Source organism: Sapajus apella, unplaced genomic scaffold (genome assembly GCF_009761245.1).
Source record: "Sapajus apella isolate SASKATOON/1434 unplaced genomic scaffold, GSC_monkey_1.0 scaffold22, whole genome shotgun sequence".
Classification (NCBI taxonomy): Eukaryota; Metazoa; Chordata; class Mammalia; order Primates; family Cebidae; genus Sapajus; species Sapajus apella.
The window spans coordinates 18,643,218-18,666,346 of record NW_022436962.1 but is presented as its reverse complement, the minus strand read 5'-3'; the positions used below and the strand labels follow the sequence as shown (position 1 = coordinate 18,666,346).

Sequence of the window (23,129 nt, the reverse complement as noted above, 5' to 3'; positions counted from 1 at the left end):
AAACAATCCTTGGTTTCATAAGGATCCTTTTGATTCTATGAGGCCAAGCAATTCTCTAAGTTGACTTTTAGCAAATGGCCAGGGTAAGTCATAAAGAGCTTCCAAACTTTGGGGAGAAAAAAGACTTTGCACTTTGCAAAATGTCACACCCTAAAATTTAGATTCTAGAAAAAGCACTTTGTTCTGACAAAATTGACATTTAGAGACTTTATGCTCATTGTAAGCTACCACTCTTGACAAATAGAGGGAATCAATTTTTCAAGACTATCTGGAGAGCATGACAGATGATCATTCACATATTGTATAGCAGTTGAATCTTATAGAGAAAATTAAATATCTCTCAGTTTATTTCCTATTGCTGCTATAGCTCATTACCAGAAACTTTATGACTTAAAATGACACAAACTTATCTTATACATCTCAATATCAAAAGTTTGAAATGGGTCTCTTTGAGCTAAAACTAAGAAGTTAACAACAGTTGGATTCCCTTCTGGAGGAGAAAATCCATTTTCTTGCCTTTTCTACCTTGCAGAGGCTGCTCACATTCTTTGGCTTGTGTACCTCCTCCATTTTACAGGCCAACAATGACCAATTGAGTATTTCTCACATTGTATTATTAAACTTAATTATATCTACTGTCTTCATTCCCCTTTCCCATGTAACATAATATAGTCACAGGTTCCATGGTTTAGGATGTAGATATTTTTGGGAGATCATGTTGTGCTTACCATTGTAAGGTAATGGTTAAGTAATTATGAGAATTAAGAAGGCATTGCTGGAAACACTCGGGGAATAACTGTCACAGATGAAACAAAAAAAGACTGTGAGCCTGAGTGCAAGAATATATGAAAAAAATGCTAAGTATAGATCTACTGCTATAAATTAAGCAGCTACTTCAGGGAGAGGCAGTAGGATGGTATTAATGTTGGGAACTCCAGGGAAATGGGAGAGTGCAATCTTGTTAATGACCTTTAAATCATACACACACACACACACACACACACACACACACACATACACATATGCATTTACTTTAAGTTTGTGGGTACATGTGCAGATCATGTAGGATCGTTACATAGGTATACACATGCCATGGTGGTTTGCTGCGTCCATCTCCCCATCACCTACATTAGGTATTTTTCCTGATTGTTATTCCCTCCCCAATCCCCTCACCCCCTGCTATCTCTCCCCTACCCCCCACAAACAGGCCCCAGTGTGTGATGTTCCCCTCCCTGTGTCCATGTGTTCTCATTGTTTAACACCCAACTATGAGAATATGTGGTGTTTGGTTTTCTGTTCCTATGTCAGTGTTTTGAGAATGATGGCTTCTAGCTTCATCCATTTCCCTGAAAAGGACATGAACTCATCCATTTTTATGGCTGCATACTATTCCATGGTGTGTATATGCCGCATTTTCTTTATCCAGTCTATCATTGATGGGCTTTTGGGTTGATTCCAAGTCTTTGCTATTGTAAACAGTGCTGCAATTAACATACATGTGCATGTGTCTTTATAATGGAACGATTTATAATCCTTTGGGTATATACCCAGTAATGGGATTGCTGGGTGAAATAATATTTCTATTTCTAGATCCTTGAGAAATTGCCGCACTGTCTTCCACAATGGTTGAACTAATTTCCATTCCCACCAAAAGTGTAAAAGCATTCCTATTTCTCCACATCCTCTCCAGCATCTGTTGTCTCCAGATTTTTTTAATGATTGCCATTCTAGCTGGCATGAGATGGTATCTCAATGTGGTTTTGATTTGCATTTCTCTAATGACCAGTGATGATGAGCATTTTTTCATATGTTTGTTGGCCACATAAATGTCTTCTTTTGAAAAGTGTGTTCATTTCTTTTGCCCACTTTTTGATGGGGTTGTTTGTTTTTTCTTGTAAATTTGTTTTAGTTCTTTGTAGATTCTGGTTATTAGCCCTTTGTCAGATGGGTAGCTTGCAAAATTTTTTCCCATTCTGTTGGTTGCTGGTTCACTCTAATGATTGTTTCTTTTGCTGTGCAGAAGCTCTCAAGTTTAATCAGATCCCATTTGTCTCTTTTGGCTTTTGTTGCCATTGCTTTTGGTGTTTTAGTCATGAAGTTCTTGCCTATGCCTATGTCCTGAATGGTTTTCCATAGGTTTTCTTCTAGGGTTTTTACGGTGTTAGGCCTTATGTTTATGTCTTTAATCCATCTGGAGTTAATTTTAGTGTAAGCTGTCAGGAAAGGGTCCAATTTCAGCTTTCTGCACATGGCTAGCCAGTTTCCCCAACACCATTTATGAAACAGGGAATCGTTTCCCCATTGTTTTTCTCAGGTTTGTCAAAAATCAGATGGCTGTACATGTGTGGTGTTACTTCCAAGATGTCTGTTCTGTTCCATTCGTCTATATCTCTGTTTTGGTACCAGTACCATGCTATTATGATTGCAGTAGCCTTGTAGTATAGTTTGAAGTCAGGTAGTACGATGCCTCCAGCGTTGTTCTTTTTGTTTAGGATTGTCTTGGCTATACAGACTCTTCTTTGGTTCCACATGAAGTTTAAAGTGATTTTTTCCAGTTCTGTGAAGAAGGTCAATGGTAGCTCGATGGGGATAGCATTGAATCTATAAATTACTTTGGGCAGTATGGCCATTTTCATGATATTCATTCTTCCTAACCATGAGCATGGAATGTTTTTCCTTCTGTTTGTGTCTTCTCTTATTTCCTTGAGCAGTGGTTTGTAGTTCTCCTTGAAGAGGTCCTTCACCTCCCTTGTTAGTTGTATCCTAAGTATTTTATTCTCTTTGTAGCAATTGTGAATGGGCATTCAGTCATGATTTGGCTCTCTGTTTGTCTGTTATTGGTGTATAGGAATGCTTGTGATGTTTGCACATTGATTTTAAATCCTCAGACTTTACTGATGTTGCTTATCATCTTAAGGAGATTTTGGGCTGAGACTATGGGGTCTTCTAAATATACAATCATGTTGTCTGCAAATAGAGACAGTTTGACTTCCTTTTTTCCTAATTGGATACCCTTTATTTCTTTTTCTTGCCTGATTGCTCTGGCTAGAACTTCCAATACTAAGTTGAATAGGAGTGGTGAGAAAGGGCACCTTTGTCTAGTGCCAGTTTTCCAAGGAAATGCTTCCAGTTTTTGCCCATTCAGTATGATATTGGCTGTGGGTTTGTCCTAAATAGCTTTTATTATTTTGAGATATGTTCCATCAATACCTAGTTTATTGAGAGTTTTTAGCGTAAATGGCTGCTGAATTTTGTGGAAGGCCTTCTCTGCATCTATTGAGATAATCATGTGGTTTTTGTCTTTGATTCTGTTGATGTGATGGATTACATTTATAGATTTGTGTATGTTGAACCAACCTTGCATCCCCAGGATGAAGCCAACTTGATCATGATGGATAAGCTTTTTGATGTGCTGCTGCATTCAGTTTGCCAGTATTTTATTGAAGATTTTTGCATCCATGTTCATTATGGATGTTGGCCTGAAATTTTCTTTTTTAGTTGTGTCTCTGACAGGTTTTGGTATCAGGATGATGTTGGTCTCATAAAATGAGTTAGGGAGGATTCCCTCTTTTTGTATTGTTTGGAATAGTTTCAGGCAGATTGGTACCAGCTCCTCTTTGTACATCTGGTGAATTCAGCTGTGAACCCATCTGGACCTGGACTATTTTTGGTTGGTAGGCTATTAGTTGCTACCTCAACTTCAGACCTTGTTATTGGTCTATTCATGGATTCAACTTCTTCCTGGATTAGTCTTGGAAGATTGTAAGTGTTCAGGAATATATCCATTTCTTCTAGGTTTACTGGTTTATATGCATAGAGGTGTCTGTAGTAATCTCTGATGGCGGTTTGTATTTCTGTGGAATCGGTGGTGGTATCCCCTGTATTGTTTTTTATTGTATTTATTATCTGGCTGGCAGTCTGTCTATTTTGTTGATCTTTTCAAAAAAACCAGCTCCTGGATTCATTGATTTTTTGAAGGGTTTTTTGTGTCTCTATCTCCTTCAGTTCTGCTCTGATCTTAGTTATTTCTTGTCTTCTGCTAGCTTTTGAATTTGTTTGATCTTGCTCCTCTAGTTCTTCTAATTGTGATGATAGGGTGTCAATTTTAGGTCTTTCCTCACTTCTCATGTGGGTAGTTAGTGCTATAAAGTTCCCTCTAGACACTGCTTTAAATGTGTCCCAAAGACTCTGATATGTTGTATCTTTGTTCTCATTGGCTTTGAAGACCATCTTTATTTCTGCCTTCATTTCATTATTTCCAGTAGTCATTCAGGAGCAACGTGTTCAGTTTCTATGTAATTGTGTGGTTTTGAGTGAGTTTCTTAATCCTGAGTTCTAATTTGATTGCACTGTGGTCTGAGAGATGGTTGTTATGATTTCTGTTCTTCTGCATTTGCTGAGGAGTGATTTACTTCCAATTACATGGTCAATTTTAGAGTAAGTGCAATGTGGTGCTGAGAAGAATGTATATTCTGTGGATTTGGGATGGAGAATTCTGTAGATGCCTATTAGGTCTGCTTGCTCCAGATCTTAGTTCAAGTCTTGGATATTCTTGTTAATTTTCTGTCTCATTGATCTGTCTAATATTGATAGTGGAGTGTTAAAGTCACCCACTATTATTGTGTGGGAATCAGTCTCTTTGCAGGCTGTTAAGAACTTGTTTTATGTATCTGGGTGTTCCTGAATTGGGTACGTATATATTTAAGATAGTTAGCTCTTCTTGTTGTATTGATTATGTAATGCTCTTCTTTGTCTCTTTTGATCTTTGTTGGTTCAAAGTCTGTTTTATCAGAGATTAGAATTGCAACCCCTGCTTTTTTTTGCTGTCCCTTTGCTTGGTAAATCTTCCTCCATCCCTTTATTTTGAGTCTAAGTGTTTCTTTGCATATGAGATGGGTCTCCTGAATACAGCACACTGATGGGTCTTGACTCTTTAACCAATTTGCCAGTCTGTCTCTTGATTGGGGCATAGCCCATTTACATTTAAGGTTAATATTGTTATGCGTGAATTTGATCCTGTCATTTTGATACTAGCTGGTTGTTTTGCCTGCCAGTTTGTGCAGTTATTTCATTGTGTCGATGGTTTTTACCGTTTGATACATTTTTGCAGTGGCTGGTACTGGTTTTCCTTTCCATGTTTAGTGGTTCTTTCAGGAACTCTTGTAAGGCAGGCCTGGTGGTAACGAAATATCTCAGCAATTGCTTGTCTCTAAAGGATTTTGTTTCTCCTTCACTTATGAAGCTTAGTTTGGCTGGATGTGAAATTCTGGGTTGAAAATTCTCTTCTTTAAGGATGTTGAATATTGGCCCCCACTGTCTTTTGGCTTGTAGGGTTTCTGCCAAGAGATCTTCTGTGAGTGCGATGGGCTTTCCTTTGTGGGTAACCTAACCTTTCTCTCCGGCTATCCTTAGCATTTTTTCCTTCATTTCAACCCTGGTGAATCTGATGATTATGTGCCTTGGGTTGCTTTTCTTGAGTAATATCTTTGTGGTGTCCTCTGTATTTCCTGAATTTGAATGTTGGCCTGCTTTGTTAGGTTGGAAAAGTTTCCCTAGATAATATCCTGAAGAGTGTTTTCCAGCTTGGCTTTATTCTCCCAGTCACATTCAGGTACACTGATCAAACATAGATTTGGTCTTTTCACATAATCCCATATTTCTTGGAGGCTTTATCACTTCTTTTTACTCTTTTTCTCTTACCTTGCCTTCTCATTTTATTTCACTGAGTTGGTCTTCAATCTCTGTTATCCTTTCTTCTGCTTGATCAATTCAGCTGTTGGAACTTGTGGTTCGCAGAGTTCTTGTGCTGTGTTTTTCAGCTCCATCAAGTCATTTATGTTCTTCTCTAAGCTAGTTATTCTAGTTAGCATTTTGTCTAACCATTTTTCAAGGTTTTTAGTTTCTTTGCATTGGGTTAGAATATGCTCCTTTAGCTTAGAGGAGTTTGTTATTACTCACCTCCTGAAACCTGCTTCTGTCAATTTGTCAAATTTATTCTACATCTAGTTTTGTTCCCTTGCTGGTGAGGAGTTGTGATCCCTTGGAGGAGAAGAAGCATTCTGGTTTTTTGGTGATTTTGGCCTTTTTGCACTGGTTTCTTCCCATCTTTGTGGATTTTTGAAGTTGGGACTTTCGGATAGGGTCTCTGAGTGAATGTCCTTTCTGTTGATGTTGAAGCTATTTCTTTCTGTTTTTTAGTTTTCCTTCTAACAAATAGGCCCCTCTGCTGCAGGACTGCTAGAGGTCCACTCTGGACCCTGCTTGCCTGGGAATCACCCATGAGGGTACAGAACAGCAAGAATTGCTGTCTGTTTGTTCCTCTGGCAGCTTCGTCCCAGAAGGGTACCTGCCAGATGTCAGTCAGAGCTCTCCTGTATGAGGTGTCTCTTTGGATATATGGGGGTCAGGGAGCCACTCTGTCTCTTGTCAGAGCTCAAGTGCTGTGCTCAGAGCTCTGTTGCTCCCTTCAGAGCTACTGGGCAGGGACGTTTAAGTCTGCTGGAGTGGAACTCACAACCGTCCCTTTTCCCAGGTGCTCTGACCTGGGAAGGTGGGGCTTTGTTTATAAGTCCCTGAGGGGCTGCTGCCTTTTATCAGAGATGTCCTGCCCAGCAAGGAGGGAGTCTAGTCACAGTCTGCCTGCAGAGACCTTGCTGAGCTGCTGTTGGCTCCACCCAGCTGCTGTGTAAACTTCCTTGCGATTTCATTTACACAGTCAAGTTTAGAACTGCCTCAGTAATGGTGGAAGCTGCTCCCCCGCAGCTAGCTCGACTGTCCCAGGTTAAGTTCAAACTGTTGTGCTAGCTGCGAAAATCTCAAGCCAGTGGGTTTCAGTTTACTGGTCTTTGTGTTGGTGGGACCTGCCGAGCCAGATCACTTGTACCCTGGCCTTCAGCCCCCTTTTTTTCAGGGGACTGGGTGGTTCTGTCTCACGGGCATTCCAGGCACCAGCTAGAATGGCCACCCAGTTTTTTGCTGAAAACCCACGGCTCCAGCTACATTGGCCACCCTGTTTTGTGCTGGAAACTCCAGGCTGGTGTTTTTGGCACTGACGGGAATCTCCTTTTCTATAGGCTGTAAAGACTGTGGGAAAAGTGCAGTTTCTGAGCCAGAGTGCCGGAGTTTCTGGAAAAGTCCCCGATGACCTCCCTTGGGTAGGAGAGGAAGTCCTCCAGCCCTTTGAACTTCCCGGGTGGGGCCCACCCTACCTTGATTTGCCCTCCTTGGGCTACACCTACTGTCCAACCAGTTCCATTGAGATGAACCTGGTATCTCTGTTGAAAATGTGGAGATCATTTGCCTTCTGTGTCATTCTCACTGGGAAATGAGCTCTGGAGCTGTTCCTATTCAGCCTTCTTGGTGGCTCTCCAGACTGACCCTAAAATCCTGTACAAAGTGGCACACAAATCTTTTATCATTTTAATAGAGTGAACAGTGAACTACAAGGACTGGTACAGGGGATAATGAGATATTATGCCAAGTGAGGTAACTTTTTGGAGGTATGTAGATACAATGGACCAAGTTATTAAATACTATCCTTTTTTAGTAGACTTTGGGCTAGTTTCAAGAAATGCATAGACAGATTGATTGATATCTTTAAGGGATTAGCATCCTTTATGAATGCCACATCTGAGCAATTTTTGCCCCAAAGGATCTTGGAGACACATTCAAAGTCAGAGATATTGATCACAAAGGCATCAGGTAATTAGCTGGTGCCATCACCAAATTATAGATCAGGCATTCTTCTCCTGGGAATTACAGAAAGAGGCTTTCAGGTCCACATTTATGCTGGTGTTTCATTTACAAAGTGGATCTCTTCTCAACAGATGCACTGAAGTGGAATTACTAAAGAAAAAAATGTGTTGATTCAAGAGAAAGGAAAGAAAAATAAAGGCAGAATCTGAAAATAATTTTTAATTTCTACCACTGAGACATTTGATTATTACTAGGAAGGGATGATGGAAATTTACAAGGGGTTTTGATAGATAATATACTCCTCAGTATCAACCTTCTGTTTTTACAATTGCATAGAACTCTTTCTATGTCAAGGGCAATTATGGATAGATGAGAGCAGCTACTTTCACAGAGAGGTGCTGCTTGGTCAAAGTTTGTCCTTTTCCTTTTTTGACTGCATCTTTCTAAGATACACTAATAAGGGCAGAGTAGGTGTTCTCCCAGTGTTCCTTACAATATTGATGGCTGTTTTTGTGTAGACTAGACACAGGAGTGTCTTCATTCTTGGCTTTATCTAATTGCTTAATCTCAAAAGCTATTAATGTGGTCTGATTTTTTTTTTCTTTTTTCTGAGTCAAAGAATCTTCTAAGTGCCTAGCAAGCTCATGTAATTTAGAGAGAGGGGACAATCTATTGCCTTATCTTCTGTTTTCTGGGAAGTCGTGATATCTTCTTCATCCTTCTTGAGACTAGAGAATTCTGGAAGGTGGTAGTTAAGTGGTCTCTGAAACCAGGCATGCTTTTATTTTTTCCTTGTTTATAGTACTTTTTATGGTAAAATATACGTAACATAAAATTTATCATTTTAACCATTTCCTAGGCACATAATTCAGTGGCATTGAATATATTCACATTGTTGTACAATCATTACCACCATCTATCTCCAGAACTCATCTTCTCAAGCTGAAACTGTTTCCATTGGGCACTAACTTTTCACTCTCCCTTATCTTCAACCCTTGGAAACTACCATTCTGTTTTGGTCTCTATGAATTTGACTAACATGGGTACCTAGTATAATTGGAATTACACAATATTTGTCTTTTTGTGTCTGGTTTATTTCACTTAGCACATTTTCAAGGATCATTCATGTTGTAGTATGTGTCAGGATTTTATTCCTTTTTAAGGCTGAATGATGTCTCATTGTATGTATATAACACTTGTGTATTCATTTATTCATCAGTGGATATTTGAGTTATTTCTGTCTAGTGACTATTATGGTTAAAGCTGCTATGAACATTGGTGTACAAATGCACAAATTTCTGTTCAATTTCCTGTTTTCTATTATTTTGGACTTATACCCAGAAGTGGAATTCCTGGATCATATGTTAATTCTATGTTTAATTTTCTTTTTAAGAAGTGTCATACTATTTTGTGGAACATTTTAAGATTTTATGTTCCCAACAACAGTGCACAAGTGTGCCAATTTCTCCATATTCTTGCTGATATTTGTTATTTTATGTTTTTTATAACTATCCTAATGAGTATGAAGTGGTATCTCATTGTGGTTTTGATTTGCATTTCCCTAGTTATTACTAATATTGAGCATATTTTCACGTGTTTATTGGCTATTTGTATATCTTCTTTAAAAAATGCCTATTAAAGTTATTTGCTCATTTTTAAAATAAGGTCATTGTTTTATGCTGTTGAGTTATAGAAGTTCTTTATACATTTTGGATGATACTTCCATATCAGATACATAATTTTAATGTATTTCCTCATGAGTTGGCTTTTCACTTTGTTGATAATCTTTGATGTTAAAAAGTTATTAATATTAATTATGATTAATCTAATTCATCTTTTTCCTTTATTGCTTGTGCTTTCAGTGTCATAGCCAAGAAATCATTGACAGAGCCAATGTCATACAATTTCCCCTTTGCTTTTTTCTAACAATTTTAAGTTTTAGCTTTTATGTCTAGATCTTTGATCCATTTTGAGTTAGTTTTGGTATATGATATTAAACAAAGGTTCAATATCATTCTTTGGCATGCGGATATTCAACTTTTCCAACATTAGTTTTTTCTTAAAAAAAAAAAAAAAAGGTCCTTTCCCCATTGAATGGTCTTGGTACCCTTGTTGAAAATCATTTGCCCGTATATGCAAGGGTTCATTTTTAGGATCTCTGTTCTATCCCATTGATCTATATGTCTGTCTTTGTACCAGTAATACACTTTTGATTACTGCAACTCTCTAGTAAATTTTGAAATCAGGAAGTGTGAGATCTCCAACTTTGTTCTTTTTCAATGTTGCTTTGACTATTTGGAGTTTCTTGAGATTCCATATGAATTTTTTAATGGCTTCTATTTCTGCAAAAAGCATTGGCGTTTTAATAGGGATTGCATTGAATCTGTAGATCACTTGAGTAGCATTGGCACCTTAACGATATTAAGGCTTTGATCCATAAACTTGGGATGTTCTTTCTTTTGGTCATCGTCTTTAATTTCTTTCAACAACATTTTGTAGTTTTTCAGTCTTTCACTTTCTTGGTAAGCTCATTCTTAAGTATTTTATTTTGTTGATGTTATTGTAAATGAAATTATCTTATTAATTTTACTTTCAGATTTTCATTCTTAGTGTATAGAAATATACGTGATTTTTCTGTGCTGATTTTGTATCCTGCTATTGTGCTGAATTTGTTTATTAGTTGTAACAGGTTTTGTTTTTTTTTTTTTAAGAATCTTTAGAGTTTTCTCTATATGACAACATGCTGTCTGAGAACAGAGATAGTTTTACTTCTTCCCTTTTAATTTAGATCCCTTTTATTTCTTTCTCTTGCCTAATTGATCTAGCTATAATATCCAATATTATGTTGAATACTAGTGGTGAAGGGTAGCATCCTTGTCTTATTCCAGATTTTAGAGGAAAAGTTTTTAGACTTTCACTGTTGGGTATGACATTAGGTGTAGTTTTTTCTCATATACCCTTGATTATGTTGAGGTAGTTTTCATCTCTTCTTATTTTACTGAATGGATTTATAATGAATACAAGAGGTTGAATTTTGTCAAATATTTTTTCTACATCAACTGAAATAATCATGTTTCTTTTTTTTTCTTTATTCTATTGATATAATGTGTTACATTTATTAATTTTCATATATTGACCCATCCTGGTATTCCAGGAATAAATCCATTTGGAATGTTGCACAATCATTTTAATGTGCTTTTGAATTCAATTTGTTACTTTTTTGTTGAAGATTTTTGCACCAGTCCAATAGGAGCTACTGATTTTAACTTTTTTCTTGTATTCTCTGTCTGGTAAATTGTGTGTTTCTAGTAATTTGTTCATTTTATCTAGTGAGATGGATTTTTGACCAATAAATTTGGACAGAAAAGATCTCAAGGATAGCTGCTAGGAGTTATTGTTCTATTTTTTATACTCCTTATATATCTAAGTATAGTTAAATATTGTCCCGTATTTTTATATCATTTTGGTAAACAATTCATCTTACTTTTACTAAACAAATTTTAGGATATCCAGGGCTCAGAAAAAGGTGAACTAATTGAAAACAAGAAGTCCAGGACTGCAAATCCCTAAGTCAGTCCTAAATTCTTCAGTGGATTTGTGCCATTTCTTAAGAAAGCTTGACAAGTCATTAATTGGATTATAGAAATCTTACCTGGACCATGGTTGAAGGCCGTAAGACCCACGAGATTGGTGATCATACTTACCTACCTTGTAAGATATAATGAAGAGATACTGTCTGGGGGAAATGATATGTTCAAGAAGGAGTGGTAGAGAAAAGGGAAGACAGTCTGTGGAAAGTGTGGAAAGAAGAGGAGGAGCAGGGCAGGAGAGAGAAGGAAGTCAGGGTTTAGAGGGCCATGAGGGAAGCCAACCACAGTTGGGTCATGAGACAGAGAAGACAAATGAAGCTTGGATTTCAGATCCACCAAATTTTTTTTAGTTCTTTCAAAGGTATAAAGCCATTTACAAAATGTTCTCTCTTTTACAGTTGTCTTCCTACCAAACAAACAAACAAGCTAACTATTGGTATTTAGAATATTTGAGTCCTTTAATCTTAAGGTATCAGGCAAAAGATTATCTAATTCTGTTTTTTGTTTGTTTGCTTGTTTTGTTGTTTAGATATGCTCAGGCTGGAGGTCAGTGAAGCAATCTCAGCTTACTACAACCTCTGCCTCCTGCCTCCCAGGTTCAAGCAACTCTCATGCCTCATCTTCCCAAGTAGCTAGGACCACAGGCATGAATCACCAAGCCTGGCTAATTTTTTTTATTTTTAGTAGAGACAGGGTTTCACCATGTTTGCCAGGTTGGTCTCGAACTCCTGGCCTCAAGTTATCCACCCACCTCAGCCTCCCAAAGTGCTGGATTGCAGGCGTAAGCCACCATGCCCAGTTGATTGTCTTATTCTTACCCCAGGTTTCCAAGACTATCATGTGAAGAGAAATGTAGTAAAATTCAGTGTCTGGCATAGCCCAGAAGAGTACTAGTACACTGATTTAAATATAGTATTTTTACCTCCTCTCATGTAATTAACCTTCCCAATGGGAGTATTATCTTTGGTTGCACAAATATAGTTTAGTTAAGGAAATTATAATCATAGGCAATAACAATTTATCAATAGTTGGTTTTTGAATCTACTTTCCAAAAGAAAATTATACAAAACAAAAAAGTATTCTTAGATGTTTTTCTATAATGCCACATAATCCACGTCACCAGACCTGATAATGAGGAAATAGGCAACATAGACTTACCTGTAAGTTACCATGTGTGTATCTGAGCTGACACTCATGTTTATACACAAAAATTTTGGAGTCATTTGGAAATTTTGCAACTCCAATATGATATTATTCTCTCTAATAATTCTGTCAATCAGTTGGAATCTGCAAGATGATTGTGATAAAAGTTGATTGTCAGTCATAGCATATTTTTTAACTGATGTAATGATTATTATTGTCCTAAATTGACAGGTGAAGTATGCTGTCCAGATGAACAGCACAATCGGGTTTCTGTTGGCATTGGTGACTCCTGCTGTGGCAGAATGCCGTACTCCACCTCAGGAAAGCAGATTTGCTGTGCTGGGAGGCTTCACGATGGCCATGGCCAGCAGTGCTGTGGCGGACAGATTGTGAGCAAAGATTTAGAGTGTTGTGGTGGAGAAGAAGGAGTGGTGTACAATCGCCTTCCAGGTAAGGGGCCCAAGTCTACTTTCAGTAGATAGAGGATGTGAGAAGCAGGGAGAGTGAGAAATTTGCCCTAGAAATAAAACAGATAAGTAATTAAAGCTCACATTGGTTATATCTAATATAATAATTAGGAACATATTGTTTAATACAAAAAAAATGTAATCTCCCAGTTTTTATGTGTATCTCATGTATTTCAGAAAAGCACATCAATTTTTTTTCCTCTTGAAAAGGTCATGTCCACCAAAAGAAATCCCACACATGAATACATTGGTTCTGAATGAAAAGAATATTTCCTAGTAAATAGTATACAAAATTATTGCAAAGATATTGTGTTATAATTCTTTCACTCTCTTATTCTACTGTATTAAATAAGCTACCACTAATATTAATAACAATGAGTATCATTGAATGAATACTAACAGACAGTGTACCAATATTTTATACATTGTTACCTCAAATAATCTTCACAATAATCTTACGTGATAGGTACTATTAATTATCTGCATTTTAAAAATAAACAAACTGAAGTTCAGTCATTAGACAGTAGACATTAGTCTCTGCTTGCTAAATATCACACAGTCAGATCCAGATTTTGGGAGACCTAGATGGGGTTTTTAAAGACAAGAAAGTTAAAATATGAAGACAATGTTCACAGTGTCTTCACCAGGTGTAGATTCCATCTCAAGAAGCCACTTTCTTTTCTCCTCCCTAAGAAGCAACTCATCTGTTAGTTTTATGATGATATTGCAGCAGTTCAATTACCTCTTCAGGCTCCTCTTCTAATTCAAGTTCTCTTAGCGTTTGCGCCACATCTACAGTTATTTCTTTCCATTTTGAGTCTTGAGCCCCTCAGTCATCCATGAGGGTTGAAATCACCGTCTTCTAAACTACTATTAATGTTGATATTTTCACTTCCTCCCATGAATGGTGAATATTCTTAATAGCATCTAGAATGGTGAATCCTTTCCAGGTTTTCAATTTACTTTGCCCTTATCCATCAGAGGAATTACTTTCTATGGCAGCTAGCCTTATAAAATGTATTTTTTAAATAATAAAACTGGAAAGTCAAAATGACTGTTTGACCCATAGGCTGCCAAATAGATTTTGTGTTAATGGGCATGTAAACATGACTCTTCTTGTCTGTTTCCATCAGAGCTCTTGAGTGACCAGATGCATTGTCAGTATTAATATTTTTTAAATCATTTTTCTTCTGAGCAGTAGGTCTCAATAATGAACTTAAAATACATAGTAAACCATATTGTAAACAGGTATGGGATCATACAGCCTTTTTTGTTCCATTTACAAGCACAGGCAGAATAGAGTTAACATAACTATTTTAAGGGCCCTAGAATTTGTGAAGTGGTCAATAAGCATGGGCTTCCACTTAAAGTCACCAGCTGCTTTAATTCCCCAACAAAAGAGTCAGACTGTCCTTTGAAACTTTGAAACCAGGCGTTGACTTTTTCTCTCTACCTATGAACATTCTAGTTGGCATCTTCTTCTAGTATTAGGCTATTTCATCCATATTGAAGATCTGTTGTTTAGTGTAGCCACCTGCATCAGTGATCTTACCTAGGTCTTCTGGGTAACTTGATGCAGCAGTTTCTACATCAGCGCCTGCTGCTTCACCTTGCACTTTTATGTTACGGAGATGGCTTTTTTTCCTTAAACCTCATGAACCAACTTCTGCTAGCTTCCAACTTTTCTTCTGAAGCTTCCTCACCTCCCTCAGCCTTCATAGAATTGAAGAGAGTAAGAGCCTTGCCTGGACTAGGCTTTGGCATAAGAGAATGTCGTGGCTGGTTTGATCTTCTATCCAGACCACTCAAAGTTTCTTCATATCAGCAGTAAGGCTGTTTCACTTATCATTCGTGTGTTGACTGGAATAGCACTTCTCATTTTCTTCAAGAACTGTGCCTTTGCATTTATAACTTGACTAACTAACTGTTGGGCTTAAGAGGTCTAGATTTTGGCTTATCTCAGTTTTCAACATGCCTTCCTCAATAAAGTTTAATTTTATTCCTAGCTTTTGATCTAAAGTGAGAGTCGGGAGACTCTTCCTTTTGCGTGAACACTTAGAGGCCATTGTAAGGGTATTAATTGGCCTCATTTCAATATTGCTATGTCTCAGAGAATAGGAAGGCCGGAGGAGAGGGAGAAAGATAAGGGAACAGCTGATCTGTAAAGCAGTCAGAACACACAGGACACTCATCAACTAAGCTTTCCATCTTACATGGGCAACGTTCATGACTTGCTAAAACAAATTATAATAAAGACATCAAAGGTCATTGAGCACAGATCACCATAACAAATATAATAATAATAAAGTTTAAATACTGTAAGAATCAAAATGTGACACAGGGACACAAAGTGAGCACATGCTATTGGAGAATTGGCACCAGTAGACTTGCTTGATGCAGTGTGGCCACAAAACTTCAATTTGTTAAAAATGCAGTATCTGCAAAATGCAGTAAATCAAAGTACAATAACATGAGGTATGCCTGTGATGCTAAACTACTATATGCCTTATAAATTCTCATTTTCTCATATGTGCACGGTAGAGTTTCTCAGAGGATACATGATGTGATTTGCAGCAGATCGAATGCAGAATCAGAAAGAAAATTAAATTGCCTTCTCTTACACTGAACAATTAAAAAGCTTGCAAGAATGTAACAATGTCATTCTTCTCACTATTTTTAATTTGAAAAATATATTTTTCATAAATATGTTATGGATTTATTATTTTTATATTTAAATGCATAAATAAATATTTCAAAAATTTCTGCCAAAAGTTTTAACACAGCGTATATCAACAGATAAAACCCATATAAACAAAAGATATTTGGGGTCCTCAATAATTTGTAAGAGTATAAAAGGATCCTGAGACCATAATTTGAGAACCACTGCTTAAAAGCATAGTAATGTCTACTAGAAGATTATAGCAGTTAGTTATCCTGTGCTATGACTAACCAGTTGAATACCTCCTCCTTTAGATGAAGTAGCTAATAACAGATCTTGTAAAGGTAGAACCAAGGCAGCAGGGAGGATACAAAAGTGTTACCCCCTGTATATCCTAATACATTAGAGTTTTAAAATGACAGAAAAATATTTTATTTTAGTGTGTTTGTTCGTCTGTAGTTTTTGTTTTTTTTTTTTTTTGAGACGGAGTTTCGCTTTTATTACCCAGGCTGGAGTGCAATGGCGCAGTCTTGGCTCACTGCAACCTCTGCCTCCTGGGTTCAGGCAATTCTCCTGCCTCAGCCTCCTGAGTAACTGGGACTACAGGCACGCAGCACCATGCCCTGCTAATTTTTTGTATTTTTAGTAGAGACGGGGTTTCACCATGTTGACCAGGATGGTCTCGATCTCTTGACCTTGTGATCCACCCGCCTTGGCCTCCCAAAGTGCTGGGATTACAGGCATGAGCCACCATGCCCAGCCCATCTGTAGCTTTTTAAAAGAATTAGTCAATTGCCATACTTCCTCCTTTGTTAAATATGTATTATGTAGTGACCATATTCAAGATATCACTCCTGGTGCTTTGTGAGTATAAAAGTGGCTAAGATTCCACTTTTATTCTCAAGAACTTATAATCTAATGAAGGAGAAAAGTATCTATAAGGTTACACACAGGCCATGAGAGAGGGATGAATGCATGCATATTTTTAAGACTGAGATCACTCCAGTCAAGGTAATGAAGGGGGTTGTTGCATTGGATTGGAATCTCAAACAGTGAGTATGATTTTGGCAGGCGTGGCTTGAGCTAAACTGTGAAATTAGCACTCTGCGAAACACAAATAGTAGTGAGCACTTTGGTTTACAGGAGGTATACACCCTGTGTAAGGAAGAAAGGAGATAAATCTCAGTAGGCAAAAGGATTTGAATATTAGCACTCAGGGAAGAGTCAATATGATTATAAGAACTATAGTTTAAGATTAAATTTAGGTGGCAGAACAAATGTGAAAGAGAAGGAAAGAGAAGTCAGAACACCATTGCCGTAAAGTAAAATGCATCTGTTCTAAGAAGTGGAATGGAGGTTACTGTCCACTAGGACAATCGTTCTTGTTTTCCTTTAGAATCTTGGAAGTCACAAACCCTCACTCTGAATAATAGTGCATAGAATACACACAAAAAATTTGCCTGTAATTTTATCCACCCTTGAACTCCATCCATGAACTCAAATTTCAGAATCACTTCTTTATTGACTTCAAGATGATGTCACATGGCAGTCAAACGTTCCTTATAAAAATAGTGACAACCCTTAACTCCTGCGAATCAAGATAAGCTCTAGAGTTTCTCACGGCATTCTACAGCTCTGCCAATTCTGATAATCACAATGGACTGAAGGAATGATAGTTTTACAAAGGAAAAAAAAAATCTCTTTTTATTCTCTTGACCTTCCTTCCTGCAGGTTGCAGTGAAAATAGACAGGTTCCGCATGTATTTTTCCTCTCTCTGCTGCCATTCGCTCCTGTCACCCCTAATGACTGTGACCTTAATGACCTTCCAGAATATCCATATGGCCCTTTTTCTCCTCAACCTAGCAACAAACAGCCTACCTGCTACATGAGGGTTTGGATCTCATAATATCATTCCTAAGCCTGGCCTCTCTCACTGCTTGGCATTGTGTGCCTGCCACGAGACTGGGCTGGCTCGTAAAACATCTCTTTATGTACTTTATTACTTAAACTCTTTTATTTGCCTGCAGGAGCCCTTTAACAAAATCACATTGAATTGACTTTCTCACACCAAATCAAATCTCCCTGGTCCCAGTTCAGTTGTCTTTGTCAATATGTATTTTATAAATGGAGTGAATTAACAGATGCTGTTGGAACAGAAGTGCTGGGGTGGCGTTTATGTTTTTAGTGCTCTCTCTGGGCAGATGAGTTGTGTAGAAGTGTTATACAGGTATCTCGGGATGAAAGTCATGCGCGTCATTTCAGTGGATATGTATTCTTAGCCATTTTCTTTGAATAGATTTTAAACATATTTATTACTCATTTTTTTCTTAGTGTTTGCTTATATCGCTTTATCATTTGTGCCATTAATCTTGGGTTGGACTTGATTATATCCCTTAGTATGAAAAGATGAAAATTAAAGCCTCTTTATCATTCAAAGAGGACAGATTTTTCTGTTAGCCATGGGAAACTGATCATGAGATGACTTTGGAACATATTGACTTGTTTCTATTATAAATTTTGTTCATGCGGCCTTTGATGTGAAACTCAGACTTAAAATTGTTTCAGAATACACTGAGTTTCCATGTCCTGGACTCTGACTTCAGCAGAACAAATGATTATCACTGTTTGTTTCATAAGATGGGAATCTGGGAATTTTGCAGAGGGAAATATAACCACAGAAGTCCATAGTATAAGGCTGGTATTGAAAGAACATTTCCCTGAAAGATTTCCAAATAATATAATGATTTTTTTTGAAAAGTGTAATATATAAATGCTGTAAAATATATCTCAATGATTTGGGGAGCATTTTTACTCTACCCTTTCTGTTTTGTGGTGGTATTCATAGAGCCATCTACTGGTGAAGACTAACTGTGAATTTCTTTTCTTTCATGCTCTGCCACAAATGTTATACATTTGTCCTAAGGATGACTAATCACAAAACTTTTTATTCCTTCTAGGCCTAAAATATCCTTTGGCTTAAAATTTGGTCCCCATGAACAATCTCAGAGTTTCACAATGATTTGTCACATTCCAGGCTGGATTTTACTACTATACTATTTTTACCTCAAAGGCATGATATATCATTCTTGGTCTTGTTTAAAAAAAAAAAAAATGGAATGCCAGTTTTGCAGTCTTAACTATTTAGAAATTCATCCAGCAGATATGTTTATAAATGCTTTTCTTTTTAGATAAAGATATGAAATAAGTATTAGTAACATATTTGAAATGTTAATAATATTGTGAGTAAAATTTTTTTCCTCCACTATTTTCTCAGTGTGTCCAATCAATGGAAACCACTGAATATATACACAGTTTAGAAACACAATATATGCTTTTTGATCTGAAAAATAAACATCTACTAGTTTAATGTGTGCTGTACTACTTCAATAATATCTACATCTTGTTCAAAGACACTCTCCACCTTTGTACAAATTTAATGAAGAGGCTCTAGAAGAATGGACCCATCCATCAATAATGCATGACCTATTTTGTTTTTCTTTGGGCATATTTAAAATTGTGCATTCTGTGTGTCAAAGTTCAAAAGTCAAGTGCTACATGTGATAAATTAGGTAGGGGTCAAAAGTTATTGCAATGCAGTTTCAGAAGATTGTCTGTCTCTGAATTTGCGGCTCATTCATGCTGAAGTGATGCACTATGGGAATTACTACCAAACTCTGCTCCGCAACATCTGCTCTCCCTAAGTGAGTTAGTGCACGTCAGACATCTTTATGTCAGAATATTGCAGTGATGGATGCAGTCTTCAGAAAATGCTGCATAAAAATCTGGTGTGCCGTTCTGGCCATTAAGTGAAATTACTATTTAAATTAATGGCACTGTCACAGTTTATCTGTGCAAAGAATGAACGCTGATTAGGGTATTAAGTAATTAGCAATTTATCACACTGGAACAAGGTTGATAATAATTAAAGAAGTAATGGTTTACCAAAGAAACTAGAAAGGGAGTCACTTCTTGTTATGTGAGTGAAATCTTGGCTGAAAATTTCAATTCAGTAGTACAAAGATGAAGCTCTTTGTAAAAGAAAGCATCTTTTCTTTTCTAGCATAAAAACAGTTCATTATCAAAATTTTAGTTGACCTGTCAGAAGTCCCTCAGAGTGATCAGATGACTGATTAGTAGTTTCAAATTAGGTCAATGGCTGCATATTTATTTTACACTTAAAGTATAGTGAAACCATGGGGTAATTTGGGAGGGGGAGGGGAAGAATATATCCTGCTCCCTCAAGAGCCAGTTTTCAAATTTTGATTGCTCTTTAAAAGAAAAACATGAATTGTCTTAAGAAAACTTCTAGAGAAAAATACAACAGTAAAGAATCCAAGGTTGTATTTAAATGTGTAATTAGAAGGGGCAGAAAAATGCCCGAACATAATACTTGAAGCTATGGATTTTTCTTTTTAGTTTATGTGTGTGTGTGTGTGTGTGTGTACACACATGTATGTATGTATTTATGTATTTGTGTGTATATATACACATATATGTATATATGTACACACATACATGTATGCATGTCTATATACACATAAATGTGTGTGTGTATGTGCTTATAGATACACACACATACACATATACACCCACTGTAATCAAGACTCAGACTGAAATGAGCCTTGCTCCATGTATTTATTTGAGATAACTTTTCCTGGAAATGTTAAAACAACTAAAATTATTAATATAGCAGTTAATTTTTAAACCAATTACTTCGAAGAGTTGTCACATTAGATACACATAGTATGCCAAAACTCTGTTAGGATCAGTGTATATCATTAATCATAAATAAGCCTTTTTAATATTAGGAGATTTTTATAAGTGGAAAGATGAATGAGAGGGTTCTTTGGAGTCATGTGTGGATAAACATCTTTCTTAAGGCATGTGCCAAACCAATGTCTATGTTCAATGATTCTTTTAAAAAAGCACTTTTGATCTATTATTTGAGTGTCTTTTATAATGTAGATATTTACACAGGACCAGATTAAACAATTCAGAACCTGGGGCACTTTGAACTTGAGGTTCTTTATGTTATCAATCGGAACTAATAATAAACAAACAAAATTCCAATTAAAATAAATCATTCATCACACTGCTATATAACTGGATATAAATTCTAATATGAAAACACTGTGACATGCAGTATAGGCACCTTAATTTCTAGCTTGGTCTGACTCTAGTGTTTATTTATTCCTGCTTTAATGTTAAAATTTCTGCTATTTCTCTTTGATGACAATGTCTAAATGATGTAAATGCAGGTAATTAAACTGAATTTAGCGGGCGAAAAAGTCTATTTGGTATCTCAGGTACATGTGTCTTTCATCTCGATGTGGGGATCAGTGATCCTCTCTACAAGGTCTTTCTGCTGCTACCCCCAGCCTGTCACCTATGTCTATGTTGTGTTTAGAACCGAGTGTGGCTTAAAAAATAATAACTGATGAGTGCACCTGATCAGTGAATGTGCTCAGATGATTTTCAATAAATACCAAATCCATCTCATGAGGAAAGAGTGGTTACCATTGCAGCTAAATTCCCAAGAAGCAAATATTTGTACCCTAGATAAAGCTAAGCCAAAACTTACACTGCTCCTTCTGCAGGGTTTCCAGTTCTAGGATGGTGCTGCCTTTCCACTCTGCCTGGGCTCTTATCCCAGAGTACTTGGGTGACCTTTTCTCCCTTAGGAATTTCTAGAGCTTTCTCGGAGTCCCTATAGTTTAACTAACCTTCTTCTGCAACAAGACATTATCATCACAAAATGCGCAAGCAGTTTTCATGACAGAAATCTGATCTCTTTTTATGGAGCATGAGAGAAGTGTGGCCCAGCTGAATGATTTTTGAATACTTCCTCTTGTGTGTTCTTTTCCTAATTAGTGTCTAGTGCTCTTGGTAAGAAGGACCCTCACTGCACATTTAAATCACCTTGGTAGGGAAATGCTACCTTAGGTATTGCACCATTTCAGCAACTGCCTGAGTCTGACATTTTTATACCAAACTTTATAGCAGCCTCAGTTTTCTTCCCTTTTTCTATTTCATATTCATATATAACATTTTATTGTTGCAGGCATGTTCTGTTGTGGGCAGGATTATGTGAATATGTCAGATACCATATGCTGCTCAGCTTCCAGTGGAGAGTCTAAAGCACATGTTAAAAAGAATGACCCAGTGCCAGTAAAATGCTGTGAGACTGAACTTATTCCAAAGAGCCAGAAATGCTGTAATGGAGTTGGATATAATCCTTTGAAATATGTTTGCTCTGACAAGATTTCAGCTGGAATGATGATGAAGGTAATTGATAGAAAAGCTCTCAGAGGCGCTGATTTGACAATGGAAAGAGAAATACGTTGTTCATAACTATTTTTCTAAAATAGGAATATAAAAACTCCTGTGTGCATTATTCATTTTCACATTACATCCATATTAATACCGAATGAGTTCGCTATGATTGATGTTATTGCAATGAATTCTAAAAGAATTAATAATGATTAGCTGTTCTCAGGAAGCTTTACCCAGCACTTCAGATTAGTGCAGGACTGAACGTCTGTGTGCCGCTGAAAGAGCCGGCGCAGGTCGTCTGGGGCCTCTGCATGGTGCAGTTTCATGCCTGGGAGCATTGTGGATGGAGACAGGAGGAAATTCCCACTTCTTCTCCCTAGCCTGCCAGCCATCATCCACCTCCTTTGATAGAGATCTTAGATCCAGCAACTTCACTTAGTTGCATTTATGTCATATTCCCTTAGACAATGCAAGATGAACAAATGCCTGTGTCAATCACAAAAGTGAATGAATAGGCTTCTGGGTGTAATCACTTATGTTTTTATGTGGTGACAGTTCATACACTGCCATATCATGTATGTGGGTGTTAAACTTGACTCAGTATACCAGAAGCCCTAATTTAAGGAAAGGACCATGAACACTTTAGAAAACAAGCACACTACCGTGTTCTGTAGTAAATTGTCATTATAAGACCACTAAAAATGGGTGTCTTGGTCACAGACAATGGAAGGGCGCTTGTTCAGTGAGGCATCTACACAGTCCCCATGTGGACCACACACACTTTGTACACTTTGGTATGTAAAAAAACTCATGAGATTGTTAGAAGCCCTGCAAGCACTTTGTATCAGTTAATGATTAAGATAATACATAAGAAGGTTGGTTAAATTATTATAATGAGGATAATATTTCTCCATGTGAATCAAGTAGTGTCTTCTACATAATAATCTTCAGTCTACAGATTTCATTTTGTTTTCTGAAGACCTCTCTCCTGGAGACTTTTATATCCTGTTCCAATCTGGAATGGATCACCTTGGGATTTCTATATAACTGGGCGATTAGGTCTTCCCAAAGCTATCAACTCAGGAATTCCTTTCACCTCTTTCCTGTTTTGATCCCCCCATTTTTTGGATTCCAAGTTTCTTTCCATTTGGAGAATTATATTCTTGGATATAGATGTATGGAGGTAAATTTTTTGAGAGCTTAATGCATAAAAATATTATTATTTTACCCTCCAAGAGGATTGATAGCTTGGTTGGATATACATTTCCAGGTTAAAAACTATGTCTACTCAGATTTTGAGG

At 37.1% G+C, this 23,129-nt stretch overlaps 1 protein-coding gene across 2 annotated transcripts in view; it reads left to right on the top strand.

Moving 5' to 3' along the window:
- USH2A (usherin) overlaps positions 1-23,129 on the top strand; it is a 763,828-nt gene that overhangs the window by 588,549 nt on the left and 152,150 nt on the right. For both annotated transcript variants that reach the window (XM_032289234.1, XM_032289233.1), the window contains exons 49-50: positions 12,660-12,878; positions 21,617-21,840. In XM_032289234.1, the coding sequence (XP_032145125.1) occupies positions 12,660-12,878; positions 21,617-21,840 (443 nt within the window). The remainder of the gene's footprint in view (positions 1-12,659; positions 12,879-21,616; positions 21,841-23,129) is intronic.